General features: G+C 38.0%; 1 protein-coding gene across 2 annotated transcripts; it reads right to left on the reverse strand.

The window, feature by feature from the left end:
* Positions 1-1,885: 1,885 nt before the first annotated feature.
* On the reverse strand, positions 1,886-12,830 carry LOC133875947 (uncharacterized). 2 transcript variants are annotated; one of them, XM_062314235.1, is made up of 7 exons: positions 12,636-12,830; positions 10,673-12,007; positions 7,417-7,617; positions 5,558-6,437; positions 4,775-5,418; positions 2,799-4,696; positions 1,886-2,312 (listed from the first exon to the last, which is right to left on the reverse strand). In XM_062314235.1, exons 2-7 carry the CDS (start codon positions 11,889-11,891, stop codon positions 2,283-2,285), a joined length of 4,872 nt encoding a protein of 1,623 aa, XP_062170219.1. In that variant the 5' UTR covers positions 11,892-12,007; positions 12,636-12,830; the 3' UTR covers positions 1,886-2,282. The 2 variants fall into 2 exon arrangements, with proteins under 2 accessions (XP_062170219.1, XP_062170218.1); XM_062314234.1 differs by having other exon boundaries at positions 2,799-5,418.
* Positions 12,831-22,759: the final 9,929 nt, after the last annotated feature.

A 22,759-nucleotide genomic window follows, 5' to 3' on the forward strand; every position in this document is an offset into this window, starting at 1 on the left:
GTCGTCGTAGGCAAAGTGATGACTAAATACGACGTCGTTTTTGTTTTGTACAAAACAACGCAGCTTGAATGAATAATTTTAAAATGTTTTTATATTCATTAGACTTAGAAAACTGATATTTCAAAATCAGTTCTACCTTCCGACCCGACAATGTCAAAACTGTTATTTTTGTTCAGCCTACAAATCGGTGGCGGGGTGGGGCGGGGCGGTGCGATGGTTGCCGATAGGCAATTGGTAGGCGGTGGGCGGGCAAACGGCACACTCCTAATCTCCATAGTCGATACCCCCCTTTTGCCTATAGAGACTTTTAGATCAAGATGCTATGTTCTCTAAGCGTCCACCACTGTGCTCCTCCGTCGCCAGATATCGTAGTGATGCTCCTCTACAAGGACTTTATGTTATAGGGGATCAAGTATTTTTTAGGCCATATGGGACCACATTTGTTTGTATACTTAATTTTCTGAACTACCTTTTAAAGGGCGAGGAGCCAAAGCAATTTATTTATTTATTTATTTTTTTTCGAAAAATATATACTAAAGGAAGAACCAACCAGACTAACCTAGTTGATAAATAAAGAACGTATACGAAAACAAAAACAACAATTGGAGTAGAGAATACAATTGCATTATAAGGTCGCAATTAAGCGGATCAAGCAAGTTTAAATTGACATAACATGAAACCTATTAGTCCAAAAGCGCCGTGGAGAGCAACAAAGGTCCACAGACTGCATAATTGACACCAACAAGTAAAATCTTCTTGTGCTTCTGGATCCCATAGTAACAACAAAGAGTGCTAAAACTATTAGCAGGAGTAGAATATGCTGTAGTTAAGAAGTTGCAACCTTCCAAATAGGAATTTGCCAATCCGTGTATGACATGAAGTTACAAAGGTTGTATATGTAAACCAACCCCCTAAGACGAAATAGGTAAAGAGCAATAGACCGGACCGACCTAAAAAACGAAACAAGATTTATATATGAACCTTTGAAAAGTGGGTGGAAGCCATGGTTTATGTTGATTTCCCGTACGTCCGTCTCTAGTTGTTAAAAATCTAAATCATGAAAAGGAATTAGGTTTGGGGTTTCAAATCATTCGAAACGATCGTTTGAATACGCACCAATAGAAATCAATCAAATCTTTTGCCATCTAGTTTTCACTTCGTTTTATTTTATTTTGTTTTATTTTAACGTCCACGTGAGATTTTATTTTATTTTTTTCTAATTTATATCCGGACAGTGTTAAATAGAATGATCAAATAAGATGTAGTTTAATTTACATGTAACAACAATGTTTGATAGGCCTGATTATTATAATTAGAGTAATGTTAGATGCTATATTTTTATTTTACAATTGTCTAACAATGTTGAAGTGTCACTCTAAATCAATTATTAGATCTTTTTATTATTATTATTATTATTTTTTAACATGTCCACACAAGAAGAGGGAGATGATTCGAACTTAATGACCCCCGCTTCATGAAGCGTGGTTCCCAGTCGATTGAGCTATCTCTTAGAAACTATCACTTTATTATTATTATTATTATTATTTAACAATGACTAATAGAAGGGTTAATCCAGAGTGACTGTAGTATCTAGAATTTCCATTATAGTTATAGTCTTGCCCATACAATTCGGTACTCAGATCGTGCCAAGTTATCCTGACAAGGTAGGAGCTGGGGTTTTGTAACCCCATCCAGAGCACTGCCTGTTTTTCCATTCTGCCTGTACAATTCATTCCATTTGTACAAGCTGCATTTTCATATCCAAGAGAAATCTGATTTAACACAGACATCCCTATGAGAGATCACAAGTTCTTTTATATAGATGGTGAAGTAAGATTTCCATGGGTGGCTAAGTTTTGTGTAATTAAAAAATAAGGAAAAAGTGTTGGAGAATATATGTAGCATTTAGAAATTTCTGAGAGAACCTTTTTTTCCTTGTCATTTCTCAATTTTTGTTTTTCATGGATGGGAGCATTTACAGAGGGTGTACAACATTGAACAAACAACTACAGTTCAAAAGAAACACAACAATCATATTCCAAGAAAACGCAGTACATACACCTTTTCCAGCTGCCTCAGAACCCTGCTGAGGTGGGAATCCTAGATAAGCATAGTCATTCAGCTCATCTTCTCACAAGCTGTAATGTTTTCCTTGCACTCCAAATTGCAACTGCAGAATACTGTCGTAAAGACACCGGCATAAAACTGCAAATCTATCATAGAGCTCCATTGCAAGTTGATCATCTACCACAACAAGCTGGAGTCACAGCTTGTATCAACCTCTACACCTTGACAAACTTATCGACATAGCCCTGCAGGAGATGTTGAGAGGTGCTGAGAAGTATGAAAAATATTGATTAAAACTATCGTAGAAGCACATTGTGTATAAGCCAGTATTTGCAGTTCTGAACCCAACCCCCACCCCCTTATCTTTAAAAAGGTAAACAAACAAAAAAGGTATGTAAAAGAGTTTTATAGAATGAAATGGTTCAAAATCAATTGATCAACCTGTTGAAGCAACAAGTAACTGACAATCTCATATAAGCACGATGTAATATGCAGTAGGGACTCCCCTATGGTCATGCCATGTGACACCTTATAAAATATTTAAGGACCAATGGATTGGGTTAGAGTTCATAAAGAGTATTTTCGGTCACAAAACATGCTTCACACGTCCAGAGAGCAAGAAGGCATACAAAAACACATGTTTCTTTGGGCATGCATCAATCTATCTAAATATAAGTCTTCAACACTCTTTCCCATTCGTAAGCAAATAGAAGACAGAATCGAGGATTTACCATCACTAGTTTTGTTAGTTTCCGCTGTGATGAGTCAATATATTGATCTATCTTTGCCTGAGACTTGGGTACCTTGTGGCTCTTCATGGCTCCGGACACCTTATCAACAGTCTTCTTTACAATGGTCTTAAATGCCTCCTTGCTCATATTACCTTGTCGCCATGATGGCTTAAGAACCTCTTTTACAAAATCTGCAACAGCAATCTTGAAAAGTTTCATTGATCTAGAATCCTTGCTCTTCCTACTCTTCCCTGAAGACCTAATCTGATCAATCTCAATTTCACCCCCAGTCATGTTTGCTACATCAATAGGATTGCTTGGGCTCTCATTCTCAACAGCACCCACTTCTGCATCTGCTGTCTCACCGTATTCATCATTATCCAGAGATGCAGTTGAAGCAACAGCCCCAACTTCTTTACGTTTCTGTTCCACATCCAGTGGCTTGCGGGTACCACTGAGCCTTAGTATGGTGTCAGATTCACCAGAAAGTTCCTGCTTTTGACCATGATCATCTCTCCTCAACAAATTTGATGATGGCTCAATGCTGTCAAAAAGTGGATCATACTGGTCACCACCTAACCTAGGCAAAATCTGCCCAACTGCTTTGATAGAACTTGGTGAGGAAGTTGTCTGTCTTGATCCAACACTGCCCACACCTAGCCCATCAACTGGAACATGGCTCAACTTGAATGAACGATCATAGTTATTAGAAGAAGGGGCTACCTTATCTTGCTTGAATTCATCAGAACTGAATTTGGAGCTCAGCGGCTGCTCAAAAGTAGAAGCATAAGGATTATAATGAGCAGAAATTCTTGATCCCCCAAAAGCAAGAATTTGAGATGACTGATGCCCATCCAGAAGATCTGCCGGGTATTTGGACACAGAACCAGTCTTTCCAGGCACACCCAAAATGCTATCAGTCGCAGGGTATTGCAAACCATATGGTGGCCGTTGCTGCTGTGAATAAGGATGAATCTGGGAAGATGACTTTCTAAGTTCGCCAGGGGCCAAATTGTCACCAGAAAAAGGTTTCATTTCATTGGGAAATAATTCCTGTGAAGGGGGCATAAGTTGAGGGAGCATGTTGCCAGTACCAAAGGAGCTTGAAGAAATTAAATCCTGGACTGGAAGCTGTGAAAGACGATTTTCTCTTGTAAGACTAGTGCTGCCAAAAGGTTGACTAGGCTGATTGCTCATAGGCAGAGGGTTTGATCCCAAATCTTCCAAATAAGAGAAAGGTCGATGATGCTCCTGCCCTGGAGGATATGCTCGAGAAGGAAATTCGCTAACCTGTGTATAAACAGGCATGTTGCTAGGGTAGAGCCTAACAGAAGTCTGAGAACTGAAGGTGAGCAAGTGACCCTCCTGAAACTGTGAAGAAACACCCGGTGTGGTGGTTCCTGCATTAGAAGTTGGGTCAAACGGTGGTCGTGGAGGTGGTGGTGGCAAGGAGATCCAAGAGGTACTTGGGAGTACAGGATATTGAGAATGTTGGTTGGATAATGGAGCTTGATAAGGATGAAAACTTTCCCCAGGAGCAGATCCAAATGGAAAGGATGCACTCTCTGGTGTCAAGTTGTGATCCTTTAGTGCCTGTGCCATATGTGTAGTATTTGCACCTTGTGAGACTGGAGGAGGGGGCAACTCAGATGGATAATGTGAAAAACCTATAGCAGAAATACAATGAGATAAGTCTTTAGGAGCCAAGGATTGCAATGAGAATTGTTCAGATGGAAGAGGCTGGCTAACAGAACTTGTGTCAGGGCATGGCTGAGTTGATGATTTTGTATTTGGAAGAGGTTCACCCATTGATAACTTATTAGGGGAAGTTATGGATGTATGATCCTGAGATGAATCAGATATAGAAGAGTCATATATCAGCCGAGCATTTTGAAGCCCTGAAATACAGAGATTGGATTGAGATTGCTGAGTTGCTGAACTTTTCAGAGATGAAAGTATGTCCTGAGAGGTATTACCTTGTGACTTCAGGGCATCAGCATCACTAACAGATTGAGAGGGACAAACTTCCAAGGAGAATGGCTGGTGAGAATCCACTGTTCCCGGACAGCTCTCACCATCAGGGATGTCACTAGTAGGCTGCTCTGCCTTTTCTTGAATAGCTTGCATTTTCCGCACTTCAGCTACTTCTCTAGAACTCTCATAGTTATTTATATCAGACTTTGATATTCGACCATCACTATCTGAAATACCAGATTGCTGAGCATCTCTAATAGTATCTTCTCTTTTCCAATTGATGTTCGCATCTTCTGTAGCACCATCCACATCTTGACAGGATTGCACCTGGCTCTTGAATGCTTCACGCTCATGATTAGATAATTCAACTGAGATATCATGGATCTCTTCACGAAACTTAGAATTCTTTGTACTAGGAGGACCTTCAAGATACTGCTGTTTGCTCTTTTGGTGCCTTGATCCGCTACTCCTGTCAGATTCATGGTGCATATATCGACAGGACGCTCCACGGTAACACCTTCCTCGAAGGAAGTCAAAGCATTCTGGAAGCTGACCCTTGTCCCGTCTCCTGTTTTCAACACTGAACTCACCTGTACGCCTAAATAGGGGAGACCTGCTCCTGCTTCTTCGGTTCTTAGGAGACCAGCTGAAACATAGCCAGTGGAAAAATTAAAATTTCCACAGCTCCTAGGCAAAATGCACCTAAGGCCTATCATTCTAAACCCTAAACAGTAAGTAATCAGTCAATTACATTAATCAAGATGTATACAAAATGCACCGAATACCTGCGAGATCGGCTTCGCCTCTCCCTTCTTTTCCACGGACTCCTCCTCCTCCTCCTTCTATCTAGAGGAGATCGGCTCCGGCTCCTGCTTCTACCTCTCTTGTTACGCCTCCGAGTGTAGTGAGAATCATCACTGTCACTGTCAGTAGCATCTTCCCTGACTAATCTCCCAAATTCATCTACTTTTGAAGGAGTTGATTCAAGTTTTTCCTTTTTCACATTATTTTTATTTTGAGACATAGAACCCTTAGAAACATCAACACCAGCACTATCCATGTCATCTTTATCCCAAACAGCCTCACGAGAAGCAGAGTGACTAAACGGCACTTGATTTTCATGGTTATAATCAACATGTTCATCAGTTGTCCCACTTGAGGTAGACACTGTACCAGTATCCTTAACCTCTTTTTGTGCATCTGGGGGAATTTCTTGAGCCTTGTAGGGCATCCTGGATTCTGAGAGCCATTCGAACCCCTTTCCAGTCCTGCAGGAACCCTTGGATTCTATATCTGTCTCCAGATTACAACCAGTATTGCCATGGGAATTTGTAGCACCAGCTGTAACTGATGGTGAAAACTTTAAAGGACTAACATCTTCACGGTGGGGCTCATCCTCATTTCCTGAACTGTCATCAGAAGCATAGTGGTGTTGTAGAAGTCTGAATGGGCTGCCACCTTGGGTTAATTCACCAGAACACAAATCAGAATTGATGGCTTCAGCTGCTACAGAAATCCTGGATGGACCTAATTCATCAGATAGAGGACTACTAGATTTCGCTGAATTGCGGGCAACAGGGCGTTCTGAAGCTCCAGCAGAAATCATGACTGGGCTATGAACTGCAGAAGTTGACCTTCCAAATGTTGAGTGTTCATGATGCAGCCCTGAATAAAAATAAAATAAAATAATGAATATAGTAGTAATAAATAATGGCGAGTCCTGAATTAGAAGAAATCATACGACCAAATGAAAACTCATTCCATATCAATGAAAAAGAACAAGCTAGAAGAGAAATGCACAATCGATATGACATCAGCTTTGACAACAATTACACAGGTCTAGTAAGGTTATAATCCACTGCCTTACTTATAAAAAAAAAAAAAGGTTATAATCCACTGCCTCCATAAATTAGTGCACTGGTGGATGGGTAGTATGTCAAGATTGAAAACTCATCAACCCTACAGCTGCACAGTAACTGAATGATCTAAACAAACTGGAGTCCCTTCGGAGCAAGGTACCATGTCATATTGGCTACATAAAGATAAGGATAGCACGGCTCTTCTGAGCATGAATTCCAACTCCTTGAGTTAGTAAAATCCATTCACGTTTCAATCAGAACTACAACTAAAATACTAAATTATGATACGAAATTGAGAAAGATTAAATAAAGATGGAGCTTATGATATCAAAAATTTAACTAAATGAGCTTAATTCAATAAAGACGGTTTATAGTAGAAGCCTTAGAACTTCACTTCAAATATCACTTGTGCGTAAATGAACAAATATAGAAATATAGCAAGAGAAGGGAAATAAGAGTAACATTAACGAAGCTGAAATGACCATAGTCACAGTAAAGTCACGTCAGCTAAATTTTAAGTATTAACCATATAAATTAAATGATTAAAACAAATATATATTAAGAAATGGGCGATGAGTGAACTTGTGTAAATACAATTCCAAAAATCAAGCAAAGGAAACATTTTGAGGCATGAATCAAGGCAAAAGCTTTGAGGTGCACACTAAAAGACTGTTTCAAAACTGATTCTGACTTTGGTGGGAAAAAGATTACAAGATAATAAATGCTTAATTTGTTTATAAAGGAAAAAACAACTAATAGGAATAATCTTTAAGTAAAACCTTTACCTTTTTCACCTAGCTCTGCGAACCCAGAGCTAGTCACTTTTTCAGATAAAACATCCTTCAATGGGCTACCTTCTGCTAAACTATCCAGCACATGTAACTGCTCTTTCCCATCAAGCTTCTTGTGGACTATATCACACCCATTGTTTAGTCTTTCAATTGAGTGATTGACTCCCTGATCTTCATCAGACTGGGTAAAATCATCTGAAAAACACCCATAAACATATTGCAAATATATATATATATATATATATATATATATATATATCAGCTTCATTCTGCTCTCAGATTCATGCTCAATCACAGACCAAATAGACTTGAAAAAATGTAAGCAACAAGTTTAACAAACTCTTTTTTTCTCCTAACTACAAAATTTGCCAATTAGATATAATCATCGGAAGCAACACAATTATCAGTTCGTACAAAAACATATTACAAAAATTGGACAGTCAACCAGATCAACATGGGACATACCTGAAAAATACGCAATCCATTGACATAAATCAATTTCAACTTAAATATCATATGAAAAGTTAATTTGTATAAAGAAAAAAAGATGAACCAAAAAAAAAAAAAAAAAAACTAGACATCAGAAAGATATGATAATGTCTTGTTGTACAAAAAGGCCAGAATCTAGACAATGATCCTTTCTCTAAACTCTAGTGGAAAAGAACCTCGTTACAAGCCTGTCACTACAAGTGACATGTAAATCAGCAGACTTAGTAGTCGATAATTTTTCCTCTAAGCGAACCAAATAGCGCAATAGATAAAAAGGTGCAAAACAGTGTAATGTTTGTCCAAACATCAAATGAAGGTAGTTCTCCTATCTTCTAGTTTCTCGAGATCATTGATAACTAGCCACTTTGTAGGTGAGTACCAAAAGGTCACTTTAATGGCTTTACAGTCCTAAGTTTTTTCTACATTAATCTATAAGTTTGCTTCATTTCTCTTCTTCTATGTTTGCATTGAGTGCACTCCAAAGGCGCGGAACCAGAAATCAAGGTGTGGGGGGAAAAACTAAAAAAAAAAAAAAAAACACTTTTAGGGGGGTAACAAATTCATTTTAAAGTGTTTAAATTATAAAAAGTATAAAAATTTAGAGACAAATTAAAAATAAATAAATAAATAAAAAATTGGGGGGGGGGGGGGGGGGGGGGGCTATGGACCCCCAAGGGTGGGAGTAGTTTTGCCCCTGGCACTCCTTAGTATCATTTGCCCATTTTGCACGATCAAAGACTATAGAAACTTAAAAAATTGTGGATACTACATTTGCCACCCTCAAACTTACAGCCAAACTACAATGCCCCCCAAACTCTACAAAGTAGCAATTGAACCCCCCCAACTAGTGACCCCTTTTTGAGGTGGAGATGGTACTTTCTTAGTATGCGTGGCTGTATTCTCATCCGATTCGACATAGAGTGGAGGACAGGTTACTTTGGAACCCTTCCAAGAGGGGGCTATTTGAAGTTAAGTTATTTTATAAGGTGTTAACCATCCAAGAGGGTTCTTCCTTTTCTTGGAAGAGTATTTGGCATGTTAAGGCTCCGTCGAGGGTGTCATTTTTTGTGTGGACAGCAGCCTTAGGGAAAATTTTGACGCATGACAATTTGCGTAGGCAAAATGTCTTGGTGATTGAATGGTGTTGTATGTGCAAGAAGAGTAGGGAATCCGTTGACCACCTCTTATTGCATTGCGAGGTTGCACGAGATTCGTGGAGCTACTTTCTTACTTTGTTTGGGGTGGAGTGGGTCATGCCGAGACGGGTGCTGGATTTGTTGACTAGCTGGGGTGATTCGCTGGGGTGTGGTCAAGCTCAGACGATCTGGAGGTAGGTCCCTTTATGCTTAATGTGGAGCCATTGGTGTGGGAGAAATGCTCGGCATTTTGAAGATGTAGAAACATCGGTGTTGGAGTTGCAAAGAAATGTGCTTATCTTAGCCCGAGTTGCCTTACTTTTGTAGAGTTTTTAAATTTATGCTCTTCGTTTTCCTCAATTTAAGAGATCTCTAGTATACTTCTGCTCCTCTATGCTTTTTCAATGATATGTCATTGTTTATCAAAAAAATAAAAAACTAGTGCTCCCTTTCACTTAGCCTCCCGCCATTAGGAGTTTCTGTCAACTTGGCCAGCAACCCCGGTGAGAAGTGAAAATACCAATATGCCCTTAAAAAGAAAAAAAAATAAAAAAAAATAAAAAAAATCTCTGCAGTGACCGACCCACAGCCAGCCACCATGGGTCTCCTTCATGGAGAGTTGTGGGTCTCTCCACGGCCAGCCGTGGGTGATGTTGTGTGTGTGTGTGTGTGTTTTTTTTTTTTTTTTTTCACTTTAATGCAGGGGTATTATTGTTATTTTGGGTCACGTGTATAGCACGTAACCCATTTTCCGTCTGACTTAACCAAAGGGACCAATAGTTTGATTAAAGTTTGTCGGGGAATATTGCAATTTGGCTGTAAGTTTGAAGGGGATAAGTGCAGTTTACCCTAAAAAAATTGTTAATGACATTAACTATTTTTTTTTTATAGGTATGACATTAACTATTAGCAATAATATATTTCAGAATCCCAGCCCCACTGCGTTGTCTTAAATCAATAACTCAATCAGTGTTGGGAAACTTATAGAAACTCATCTAGTCTCTGATATGGTTGGTAGAGTGCAAGGTAGGAAAATGAATGAGAATATGATAGACCTGACACTTAGATACAGTGGCAAAAATTTCTTCCTACTCATTCAACATTATCTCCCTTCCAATCAACCAATTCCCTAATAAAGCTCTTTATTATCTGCTTTCCTTGACAGGAGTTCTACACGATCTCCAAATATTCATTTCTCCCTGAGTATGTTAAGTGGGGATAGAGGTGGTCAGATGTGCTTCCATTCTTATTACTGTATCCTATCAGGGGATTTCCCTAGTAAACTAGTTAGTGCAGACTTTTCATAATGAAAAGTTTACATTCACATGGTTTATTGACGATAACTTCACCAGTGAGTGGTGAACTCCAGAAGTTCATAACAAATACCTGTTAAATTTTTTTTTAAAAAAAAAAATTTGTAGATCTCATCTCAACTACATGACACAGATGACAAAATTCCATGATAATGACCAGTACTTTACAACACATGTCCTGAATAACAGTCAGCTCAAGACTTCAATTTTTTTTTTTTAAAGGCTAAGCATACAACAATTACCTGCAGAATAGACCCAAAAAAAAAACTTCGTATTAATAAGGGGAAGCAGATCGTAATCAGAGACACTTACCCTCCATCTCCATGTCTGAATCAGAAGGTGAATTACATCTAGCTCCAACCATCAGATGATTGGATTGTGCTGAATACTCATTTTTTAAAGGCGTCAATGTTGAAACACTTTTCCCTTCATGCATTTTGTATTCCAAGATGCATTTCTTCTTCATCCACAGGAAATATTCATGAGCAATTGCAGCTTCACTTCCTGGCTCACCACCATACAAGAAAGTAAACTCTGGATTCTTATCTTCACTTTGGTAAGTCATATCTTCAATATCATGACCATTCTTAGCAATAAGCCAGCATAAACCTTCAATCTTCTGAACAACTTTTTCTTCCGTTGGCTTACGCGGAGGCGGAGGTGGAGGAAGATCTGATGTACCATCCCTCGCTAGAGGACCCACCTTAGAGCCACTTCCACTTTCCTGATTTAGATTGCCAACATGGTCAGGTGCAATATGTCTAACTGGTCTGGGAGTAGAAGATGAAGTCAACGAAGAGGTAGGCAGTGGTGGAGAAGGAGGAATAGGTGGTGGAGAAGATGGCGGTGGCGGGGGAACCAAGAAAGGTGATTGAGACTCTCCAACAGTAGAACGTACAAAACTTCCTACTTGAGCAGGACTAGAGAAACTATGAGTTGGAGGTGGAGGGGGAGGTGGGAGATGCTGAAGACTCTGCATAGCACCAGGCTGCTGTGGTCGTGGATGAGCTGGAGCTCTATACAATGTTTGTTCTTGTGGAGGAGGAGGTAATGCTCTAGGAGGAGGTGGGACCTGTAACATTTCTGAGGGAGGAGGCCCAAGAGGGGGAGGAGGTACTGGTGGTGGAATGTGATGCACATTCTGCGTCCCTAAATGTGAGGGATGTTGGGAATTCTGTTGAATATTTGAGTACATATGAGGCAAGGGGGCGCTTCCATGAATTTGTAAATAAGATTGACCTGTGTTCGGCATCCCACCAGATGGAACTCGAATGGGTGGACCTTGGTTAATTGTGGGGGCTGGGGCAGGAGGACCATGCTGATGATATATATGAGGGCCTGGGTGACCTACATGAGGTGGTGGGACAGCATGAGGAGCTTGTTGATTCAAAAGAGGTAGTGGGGCTGATGACCCTTGCTGGAAATGAGGGGGAGGAGGAGGTGGAGCCAGAGGACGATGTGGGTATGCAGGTGGCATCGGTGCATTAGGACGATGCCCAAACTGAGGACCATAATTCCCTTGACCATACATCTCATACGTTACAACTTAACTAAAAATATGACAAACACTTCAATCACTTAAGACTGTGAGACAAATCCCAACTTTTGCACAAGTCAGATCATCGACACAACCGCTAGCACAATATCCTGTTGAACAACACAAAGAACTCAATAAACTCAGTTTGAGAACCAATCAGCAACTACTACAATGCTGCTCAAGTATAATAAAGCCAAATGCCCTCAAAAACTTCTTCAAATTGTGAGGCAAATACAAAAACAAATTCAGCAAACCACTAATCTATAGAACATCCTTCAATTACCAAACTCAAATAAAAAACAAAACCCATTTCTGAAGCCGTAATTATCGAAAACAAAACCCTATTACTCGAAATGTACCGTCTCCATCATAATTAATCTAACCATTCGGAGAAGAAAAGGAAAAGCAATCCCCAATCCTCAGATTCACTGCCGAGAAAATGTCGTAAGAAGCTTAAAAGAAACACCCCAAAAAGAATCCACTGCATCAATTCTAAACAACTGAAGTATCGACTGGCAATAAAAATTAAAAAAAGAAAAAAAAGAAAAAGAAAAAAGGAGTATCGATTGGCAATAAGCAGAGTAACACTATGTAAATCTCGAAAGATAACTTTCACTATTCTTCCTAAATTTTCGCAGCTACCAAACAGTGAATAAGCAGAAATTTATTGAAAACTAGGCCAAATCGCCCCTTCAAACTCAATTCTCAAATAAGTAATAACCAGTTCGTGTGATTTACCGGAAAAGATGTGGGAGAGAAATTTGAAAACGACGTAGCTTTGAGGAGGTTCGAGGGCCAGAGAGTAAACCCTAGAATTTGGCAATTGATCTTTCTGGGGGGGGTTTCCAGAGTCAGTGAAATGGGTGAGTATAGGGACTTATAAAACTCAGGAACAAGTTATTTTTTTGTTTTTGTGTGTGGTATGTTTTTTGATTCCCATGTTCTACTACGGCGTAAGAATAAAGAAATCTATATCAAGTTAAATTCAAAATGAACATAATTTTATTTTTTTATTTTTAAAAAAAAAAAGTTTTTACTTTTTCCTTATTTAAATTCACAAGGATATATTCTTTAAGGTTGCCTTTCTCCTCTCCCATATTAAAAAAAAGAAAAAAAAAAGAAAAAAAAAAAAGAAAAAGCTAAAATACCCAATCTCAATTCTCAAAGAACGTAATTATATATATATAATTTTTTTCCCCTTTTTTTCCTGGGTATATATAATTTTTTATTTTTGTTCGAAATAGGATTCATATGTTTTGGGTTGACTCTTCACCTAGTACTATTTCGGGAGCTGTAAGGACTGACCTCTCTGGTTTGGTTATTTTATAAATAGATGAAACTTTCTCTTCAAAAAAAAAAAAAAAAAAAAAAGTTATGGCAAATTTTAATGTGTAATAGACTTGCCTATACTTGGTCCTCCTACAGTCCTAGTTAAGTGAAAGTAATTTTTTTTTTAAGAGTCCTATTAGTTTTAAGGTAAATTAGGTAATGCTTAAGAAGCCTCATTTGTGTTTCTTTAAAAATTATGTGGTTTTAAAATTACAATTTAATCAAATGGTAATTTTAAAAATTACGTCATTTTTAGAGAGATACGTGTAAGGGTGTAAAGCCAGCCGCTAACCGGCAATCAGTTTGGTACCCAATTGAAAATAACCTGTAACCAACTATATATATAAATGTATTTATTTATTTAAAAAATTAAAATAATAAAATTTAAGGTTTTATACTTTTATTTCTATTTCAACTTAGGCTAACATATTGGGAAAAAAATGTTAAATGTTTTTTTTAAAAGGCTAAAAAAGCTTAAATTAAGCCCAAAAAGTGGGCCCAATACTCAAATTAAGCTCCAAAAACTCAATTTTTTAAAATTTTTATTACCGCTTCGAATAACCTAGTACCAACCGATAACCGACTGTTATTAAATAACCGGTTAACCATCGAAATAGTTGGTTACAGTCCTTTCTTGGATAATGTTGATCATCATCGTTAGATGTGCTAGGTGGCTCCGTCGGTCTCCCATCTGCCTTGCTACTCTCCAAAAATGGCAACATGGGCATCTAGCGTAGCCTGCACTTGAGGGACGTCGCTTCATGGGCATCTGCATCTGCCTTCCTGAAAGTGGTTGTTGGGGCGCTGTCGATCCATCTGATGGCTGCTCAACAGCAGCTTCCAGCAACTCCTCCCCAGTTTTGGGGCCACTCGAGTCAAGTGGCCCACGCTCTTGCTCATGAAGTCCTTGGTGAAAGGCCCCAAGGAAGTCTGAACGTCTCCTCCAACAGATGTGTCCACATTGACCGTCCCAGCTATCCTCATGATCAATCCCCCGAAGAGCAAGGCTGAGCCCGAAAACCCCTGGTGGACATTCCACATACTCGTGATGGCGTGGGTGGCAAAGTCAATAGGGGTGTTCTGAAGCAGGGCATAAAGGAAGTGCAACCTATCTAACAGAATCAGGTTGGTGCTGGAGACGGGGTGAAGGCTTACTGCTACTACCCGGTAGATGAGGCGGAGGTGTATCAGAAGAGTCTTGAGGGAGTAGTAGTTGTCAACCTCTATCTTCCCTATTTTCAGCGTGGCGATGATCTCACTATGGGGCAGGGCCTCCTCGAGAGTCCATGAATATGGCAAGTAGATAACCATGGGAATGTGGGTGAGGTCACAAATCAAAGTGGGGGTGACTATGATATCTTTCCCCTGGAGCATCGTGTGGAAGGTGCCATTCTTATAGTCGTCAATATTTACGTAGAACTCATGAACTAAGGTAGGGGACACCTTAACTGCTGAGGAGAGCATCTCATCCCGGCCATTCCTGCTGGTCGAACACCTCTCTGACTCGTGGGTGGAGCCTCACAAAGGCGCTGAATGTTAGCCTCCTCTCCAAGATCACGTTCCTTGCCACGAGCTGGCCAAAGAACGTGTCAGACACTAATTGTGTGCGAATCCTTGAACGATTGAATGGCTACGGTGCCTAGGGCACTTGGGAGTGCACAGCTGGTGGGGTCGATCCAGACTTGGACTTTGTAGCCTCAAAATCCTTGGAGTCTTGAGTGGCCTGGGATGTGGAGGCTCCGGCCGACTCGTGCGCTCCCTTCCCGACTCTCGTCATCTCTACCTGTTACCAATTAAAAGAAGAGAAAATCAAAATCATATTCTTAAGTGTCCTATCCCTGATCAACACAGAGTGGAGTACAAGTTTTGGTTTGTAATTCCCGTTTAAGGTCTGGCTAGTGTTTACAAGAAAGAGTGGAATTTAAACTTTGGTTACGGTACTCATACGGAGAAAATTTCCTCACGGAATACCGGTAGCCCTAAAGAGGGAAATCTCGTCGGACGGTTACAAAAATGACGAAATTGCTTCTATGGGATTTCCTTAGGTTTCATATGGGTGTGAGTCCCAATGGTGTCAAAATAGGTGGATTGTGTCAAGCGGGTTTGCGGCTGGGGCATTTCACCGAACACTCGGGGTTTATGAAATTTTTGAGCATAACGGGGTTACGGGGTCGATGGGGCATGAAATTTATCAAATATACCCAGAAGGCATCAAAAACATTTTGGGAACACCAAGGGCATTTTGGTCATTTCTAAATTTTGGGCAAAAATCCCCCAAATCCAAACGGGGGTATGGCACATGTTTAGCCACAACACAACGATGAGACTTAGTCCAATGCTTAAGTCCCAACAATCAACAAAATCAAAGGGGAATTTTTAGATTTTTGGGGCATAATCTACCTAGAAACGAATGGGTTGATTACAAGAGCTAGATGTGTTGAAATCTTTCTATCTACCCATCAAAACTATCCTATAACAATCCTAGATCATAAATATGCTATAAGATTTAGACAAGAAAACTAAGGGCTCGTTTGAGTGTGCGATTTTTTTGTATTATATTCTACTATATTTAAAATTGCGAATACCGAAAGAACTTGTTTTTTAAAATTATGTTTTGATGGTTTAGAGAACCTGAAACAAAATTAGAAAAAGTTTGATAAAGCCTTAGTAGAATTTAAAAATAATAATTATATTAAACTTTTCTCTGCATCTCTTTATGCACAACAAGGAATAATCGCCAATGTGTTGCTAAAATCTCATAAAATTCTAACAATAAATTAATAGTGCAAAAAAGTAGCCTCAACTTGCCCGAACTGCTTGGTCATCGTCTTCTAAGTACTTATCCAACTCTAGATCATCAACATTACTTAGGTCTGTAAAGTAGATATGATTTTATACAATTCTCCAAGAGCTTTGGGCAACTTGTTTTCAATACCAAGAACTGTTACCTTCTTTATATTCCTTGTATAACTTTATGCATTCTCAATAACTTTGAATTTGAGCTTGAATAAGACCGGTCGTTATCTAAGTATAATAAAAATAATAATTAAGCTTAGTGCAAATCAAAATTTTATCCTAGTTAGGAAAAATGAAATCAAGCCTTAGTGCCCCATTACCGTAGGATAAAGTCTGACCTAATCAAATTTATAGCTACTAAAGTTCATATAGGATGCTGAAAGCTCAATTATATTCTTGAGTTGAAGAACTCTATGTTTCATTCGGGTAAACACTCACTCATTAGATAAACTGAAATTTTAACTTAGGTTAAACTTACATTTCAAGAGTCGTGGAATTATTAAACTACTCTTATTATTACCTCCCGATAATAATAGAACAACGAAAACTAGGCAAAAGCGCATCAATACTATTGACACAATAATTCTTTTATTATTATTATTATTATTATTATTATAGAATTAATCTTAGGACACATACTGTATTTTTTTCAAAAACAATATATTATTGTCTCTCAAAAATATTTAAGTTTTTTGAAACATACATTTTGGGCAAAATCGGTAATCATTCAACTACTTTGACCGAGAACTTCCAAATTATACAACAGTTCACTCAATTTAATAATGTCAAAATTTGATTTATTAGATTACACTTAGTTCAATATAATTTACTTTAAATAGATTGAAATAAAAAATGCTAACTTCTCATCTGACTGTGCATAACATGAGTGATGAGGAGTCCATTTAGAACTTCCAGGGCCTCCGCCATTACAACGCCTTTGTGAGAATCCTGTTAGAGAATATATTGGATGATTTGATTTAATCCTCATTAATTGTAACTCATTATAATCAAATTAAATTTGAATACATTCAATTCTGATTTATGCTCCGTTTGTTTCGACGTAAAATGATTTCCGTCGTAAAATGGTTTTAGGTAAGTCATTTTTCTGGAAAATATTTTTCGCCGAAAGTATTTTTCGGTGTTTGGCGCGTACAGAAAATCACAAATATTTTACATATTTTCATTCAATCATATTAATATATAAAAATTAATTTTTATTCAAAACATATAAATATTAATATAAAATAATATAAAAATCATCGATGGCGAGATTCGATCACTGACCGACAAGATTCTGACCATTTTTACCTGATTCCGACTAATATATCCAAAATTCGAGATAAATGCCGGAATCCGGGCAGTTTCATCGGAATCTGGAATAGCCGGATTCTGGTGAAAGTGGCCGGATTCCGGCACTTTCGCCGAAATCCGACACAAACGGCCGGATCTGGCCAGATCCATTCGGCCGGGATCTGGCCTCTCTGGCCAGAGCCGGCCGGGAACCAGTCTCCCTGGCTAGAGTCGGCCGGGAACCGGCCTCTCTGGCCAAGGCCGGCCGGGATCCGGCCTCTCTGGCCAGATTCGACCGGAATCCGGCTCTCAGGCTAGATCCGGCCAGATGGCCGGAATCCGGTCAGATGGCCGGAATCCCGCCGGTCTGGCCAGATTGGTCGCCGGAATCTGGGCTGGCCGGATTCCGTCGCCAGATTCCGGCGACATTAACCGGATGTTGTCGGATTCCGATACCGGCAATATTTCGATTGTGGTCGACTACTTGAACGTGAACGTCGACTGTGTCGTTTAAAATAGATCGACCGCGTCTGGCGTCTTCGGAAAACGATTTACGCTTTTAAAAAGCGTAAATCGTTTTCCAAAATTTACTAAGCATTTTTTGTCAAACAGAAATAATTTTTCGGTTGACTATTATTTTCGTCCCTACCAAACACCGGAAAATGCTAAAATCATTTTCCAGAAAATCATTTTACGCCGAAACAAACGGAGCATTAATTATATTCTCTCTAACTACATACTATTTTGTATTCTCTCTATATCCATATAAATAGGGATCATTTGTATTGTAAATTAATCAAGCAATAAGAGTAACAATGTAGCCCTTTGGGCTTTACTTTGTGGACATAGGTCATAGACCGAACCACGTAAAATCTCTTGTTTCTCTTATTTTATTATTCCGCATTTTATTTCTTTTAGGTTTCAGATTTCTTTCATGATATCAGAGCTATAGGCTAACGCCAGTGTTTGATCCAATGGTCTGGTGATATTTTGTTTCATTTTCTTTTATTTCATTTTTCTTAATAGTCAATACTCTTGCAAATCTCATCACCATAGATATTACAGTGTAACTGACCAAAAAAAAAAAAATTCTTCCCGTGCGTTTTCACGGTGGTTCTCGGTGGGTGTTTGTCTTGACACTTGTTTGGCCGTCTCCAGCGAGTTCTGGTGGCTTTGTAGCCGTTCACGGCCGCGTTTGGTGATCTCTGGTTTACGTCGCTGGAGTCGTGGTCGTTCGAGAGAGTTTGCTCGCCGGCGTTGTTTGTAGCATGGATGGTTGTTCGTTGGTCCATCGGATGGGCTGATTTCCGGTGAGATCCAGTCTTCACCGGCAGGATCCAGGCAAGCTGTTGGAGACGAAGGTCTCCGTTTGGTTGCAAGTATATTGTTTGGTTCTCAAACCGTTCAGTTCAGTGTTTTTGGTTCCCAAAAAAAAAAGGGAGGGGGGAAACATGTAGAGAAAGGCTTGGTTATTTATGGTGCATGACTTGAATGAGTGTACGGCTGTGCAGATGCAATGAAAAGAGAGAGAGAGAGAAAAGAAATCAAAGAAAATTCAGTGGAAGGAAAAAAAAAAAAAAAAAAAAAATCAAGAGAACAAGTTGCCCATATTATTTTAGCCTGCAGTTGGCTCTTTTTCTTTAGCCCATAGATGGCTCCCTTTTTTTTTGGCATTTGAGGTACTCTTTAAAATCCATGCCCATTTCAGCCCACAGTTGTCTCATTTTCTTTGGCCCATAGATGGCCTCATCTTTCTTTTCTTTTGGCATTTAAGGTATTTCTTTAAAACTCATGCCCATTTCAGCTCATAGTTAACTCATTTTCTTTGTCCTATAAATGGTTCATTATGTGTTTAGCCTTTGAGGTACTACCCAAAACCTCGCTACCTAAGCTCATTTAGCCCATAGTTGGCTCGAAGAAGAAGAAGAAGAAGAAGCAAGTTGTTCTCCAAACTGGGTTATATATATCCGACCCAACATAAAAAATAAAAAAATAAATAAAATCCGAACTCAAGATTTCAAAATCTTCCACCTTGAGTTTGCAGGGGGATGTTAGAGAATATATTGGATGATTCGATTTAATCATCATTAATTGTAATTGATTGTAATCAAATTATATTTGAATACATTCAATTCTGATTTGATTATATTCTCTCTAGCTACATACCATTTTGTATTCTCTCTATATCCCTATAAATAGAGATCATTTGTATTGTAAATTAATCAAGCAATAAGAGTAACAATGTAGCCTTTTAAGCTTTACTCTGTGGACGTAGGTCATAGACCGAACCACGTAAAATATCTTGTCTCTCTTATTTTATTATTCCGCATTTTATTTCTTTTAGGTTTTTAGATTTCTTTCAAATCCTAGCTTAATTCACACGGAACATGGATATCATTTTTACCCCGAACAAGTATTCCTACTACTATAAAACTTCTATCTATATATATATATATATAGAGCAAGGCTCTATGACTTTCTTTTCCCTAAAATTAGACTTAGAAATCATTTACATGGCCTGAATCATAAACCTATTATTTTGAACATACAAGCCATCAATTTTATTTTATTTTCTCTTTTGTGCCCAACATTGTGACTTTTGTTCAATTTTCCCCATTAGCCTATAATGTTGTACCCATGAGATCTCAACAAAATGAGAAATAATGAGTGTGTTTGGCAAAATTATCATCTCCTTCTCTATTGTTTTTCCACTTCTCCAAAAAAAGTCAAATCCAAAATATGCTAACTTTTTTTTTTTACTTTTTATATCACATCAATAATTTTTTATTACTATTCAAATAAATAATCCACTACAAAACAAAACTTTTTCACTTCTCTATAAAACAATTCTAGACTTTTTTATACTTTCTATCACATCAATCGCTTCTTACTACTATTCAAACAAAAATTTGACGACACAACCATTTACCAAATACATATTTCCTACATATCTCATTTTCAAATTCAATGGTGGATTTGAAACTTAATTCTATACAGATGTGTAGGGGATGTATGCAGTGGTGGGGCCACATTAAGGCCACCAGGGGTCGTGGCCTGGACAACTGGTTTAAAAAAAATTATTTTACGAGAAAAATTGTTTTAAGTAATTAATCAATGCCACCACTGAGATCTCGACAAGAGCTTCTCCAATAAGTAAATTTATGTAATTTATGTTTCAAATATAGTGCCAGAGCCTAGAAGTCAATTGGTGTTCGTCTTTCATTCATCACCACAAAAACATTTCCACAGACTTTCTAGCGAGATATGCAAGGACTCTAAAAGATCATGGTTGGCTTGAAGAGATGAAAGTGAGATACATAAATCGAAGTGGTTTCAATGTTGGTAAGAAGATCATTCCTACCAAAATATATTTTGAAAATATTATCCCATCCCACTTAAGAGAGGTATTTTTTATATGAAGCTAGAATTTACTACTATACTACCAACGCACATGGTTTAAAATCAATTGTTGACGTTGAATTGGTGACAACAACAGTTAGCAAAATATTAAATCAAGTGGGCGGAATCTCAAATCAAGTTGTGGACAGAAAACATGCGGACACAATATTAGAAGAAACAAAAGGTATGGTCTTTATTAGTTAAGAATTACATAAATAGGCTTTTCACAATGTCTATATTTACACTAATAATTCTTCTTTTGTTTTGGTTTTCTATTTAGTTTTGACAAAACACATACATGACAAACAACTAAAATGTTTTTTCATAAAAGCACATAGGGGGAATGTGTTAGTGGAACAACTCAAAGGTATGCTATCACTTGCCACTGACATGATATTTACTTTCAAAAACAAATTTGCTAACATATATTTTTAAAATTGTATTATATCCTAGTTAAGAGAGATTATTTTATATGAAGCTGAAATTCACTATTATACTAACAAGACACAAGGATTAAAATCATTTGTTGATGTTGAAGTGGTGGCAACACCCTCAGCGAGGGCTAAGCTAGTTTGATAGCTGTTCAATCTTAGGTCCTACATTTATTACAAGATAACATATATCTAATTAAGATTAAACGAATGTTATTACTAGATATCTAATTAAGATAATAAACTTAGTAGTAAAGTAGCTGAGCCCTGATGATTATAGTTTATTATAAAGTCACAATTACAGTAGGTTGTCAAAGTCCCTCATTTAGGTTGCATCGAGGGCTGTCAAGCCCTAAGGGTTCATCCTTTGTCAGACCCATAATCTTGTAATTCTTTCATCTCATTTGTCTTATTCGTTGCCTTGTCTTGGGCTTTTGTGTCTTGCCATGAGATCTTAAGAGTTTTGATCCATTGGAAGTCCATTATTAAAAATAGATCAACGTTACAAAGGTTTTTAAAAATGCCAATATGATTAACTTTTTGCATAAGCCAAAAAAGAAAAAATAAAAAAAGTACTAGTTTCAAACAGTACAGAAGGCAAAAAAAAAAAAAAAAAAAAAAGAAAAAGAAAAAGAAAATGAGCAAGGCTCTATGACTCTCTTTTCCCTAAAATTAGACTTAGAAATGATAGACATGGCCTAAATCATAAACCTATTATTTAGAACATATAAGCCATCAATTTTATTTTATTTTCTCTTTTGTGCCCAGCGTTGTGACATTTGTCCAATTTTCTCCATTAGGCTATAACGTTGGGCCCATGTGTGTCCATTGTCTTCACATTTGCTTCATGTCAATGTTCTAATCTACTTGTCTTACACATATCGTTTACACAAAATTGAGATCTCAACAAAATGTCAAATGATATATCTCCTACACATCTCCTATACATCTCATTTTCAAATTCAATGGTTGATTTGAAACTTGGTTCTATGGAAATGTAGAGGGGATGTATGCAGTGGTAGAGCCACATTAAGGCCAACAGGGATCGTTGCCCTGACAATTGGTTTTTAAAAAAATTATTTTATGTGAAAAATTGTTAAGTAATTAATCAACGCCTCCACTAAGATCTCAACAAGAGCTCATCAAATAAATAATTTATGTAATTTATGTTTCATATCGTGCTAGAGCCTAGGAGCCAATTGCCATTCATTTTTCATTTATCCCACAAAAACATTCCCACAAGCTTTCTAGCGAGGTATGCAAGGACTCTAAAGAACATGGTTGGCCTGAAAAGATGAAAAAGAGATACATAAATCGTAGTGGTTTGAATGTAGTTAAGAACATCAATTTTACCAACATATATTTTTAAAATTTTATCACATCCCAGTTAAGAGAGATTCTTTTATATGAAGCTAGAATTCACTACTATACTACCAATGCACATGGATTAAAATCAATTGTTGACGTTGAAGTGGTGACAACAACAGTCAGCAAAATATTAAATCAAGTGGGCAGAATCTTAAATCAAGTTGTGGACAGAAAAAATCCAGACACATATTAGAATGGACAAAAGGTATGCTCATTATTAGTTAAGAATTCCATAAATAGGCTTTTCAC

The sequence above is a fragment of the Alnus glutinosa genome, chromosome 8, assembly GCF_958979055.1.
Source record: "Alnus glutinosa chromosome 8, dhAlnGlut1.1, whole genome shotgun sequence".
NCBI lineage: Eukaryota > Viridiplantae > Streptophyta > Magnoliopsida > Fagales > Betulaceae > Alnus > Alnus glutinosa.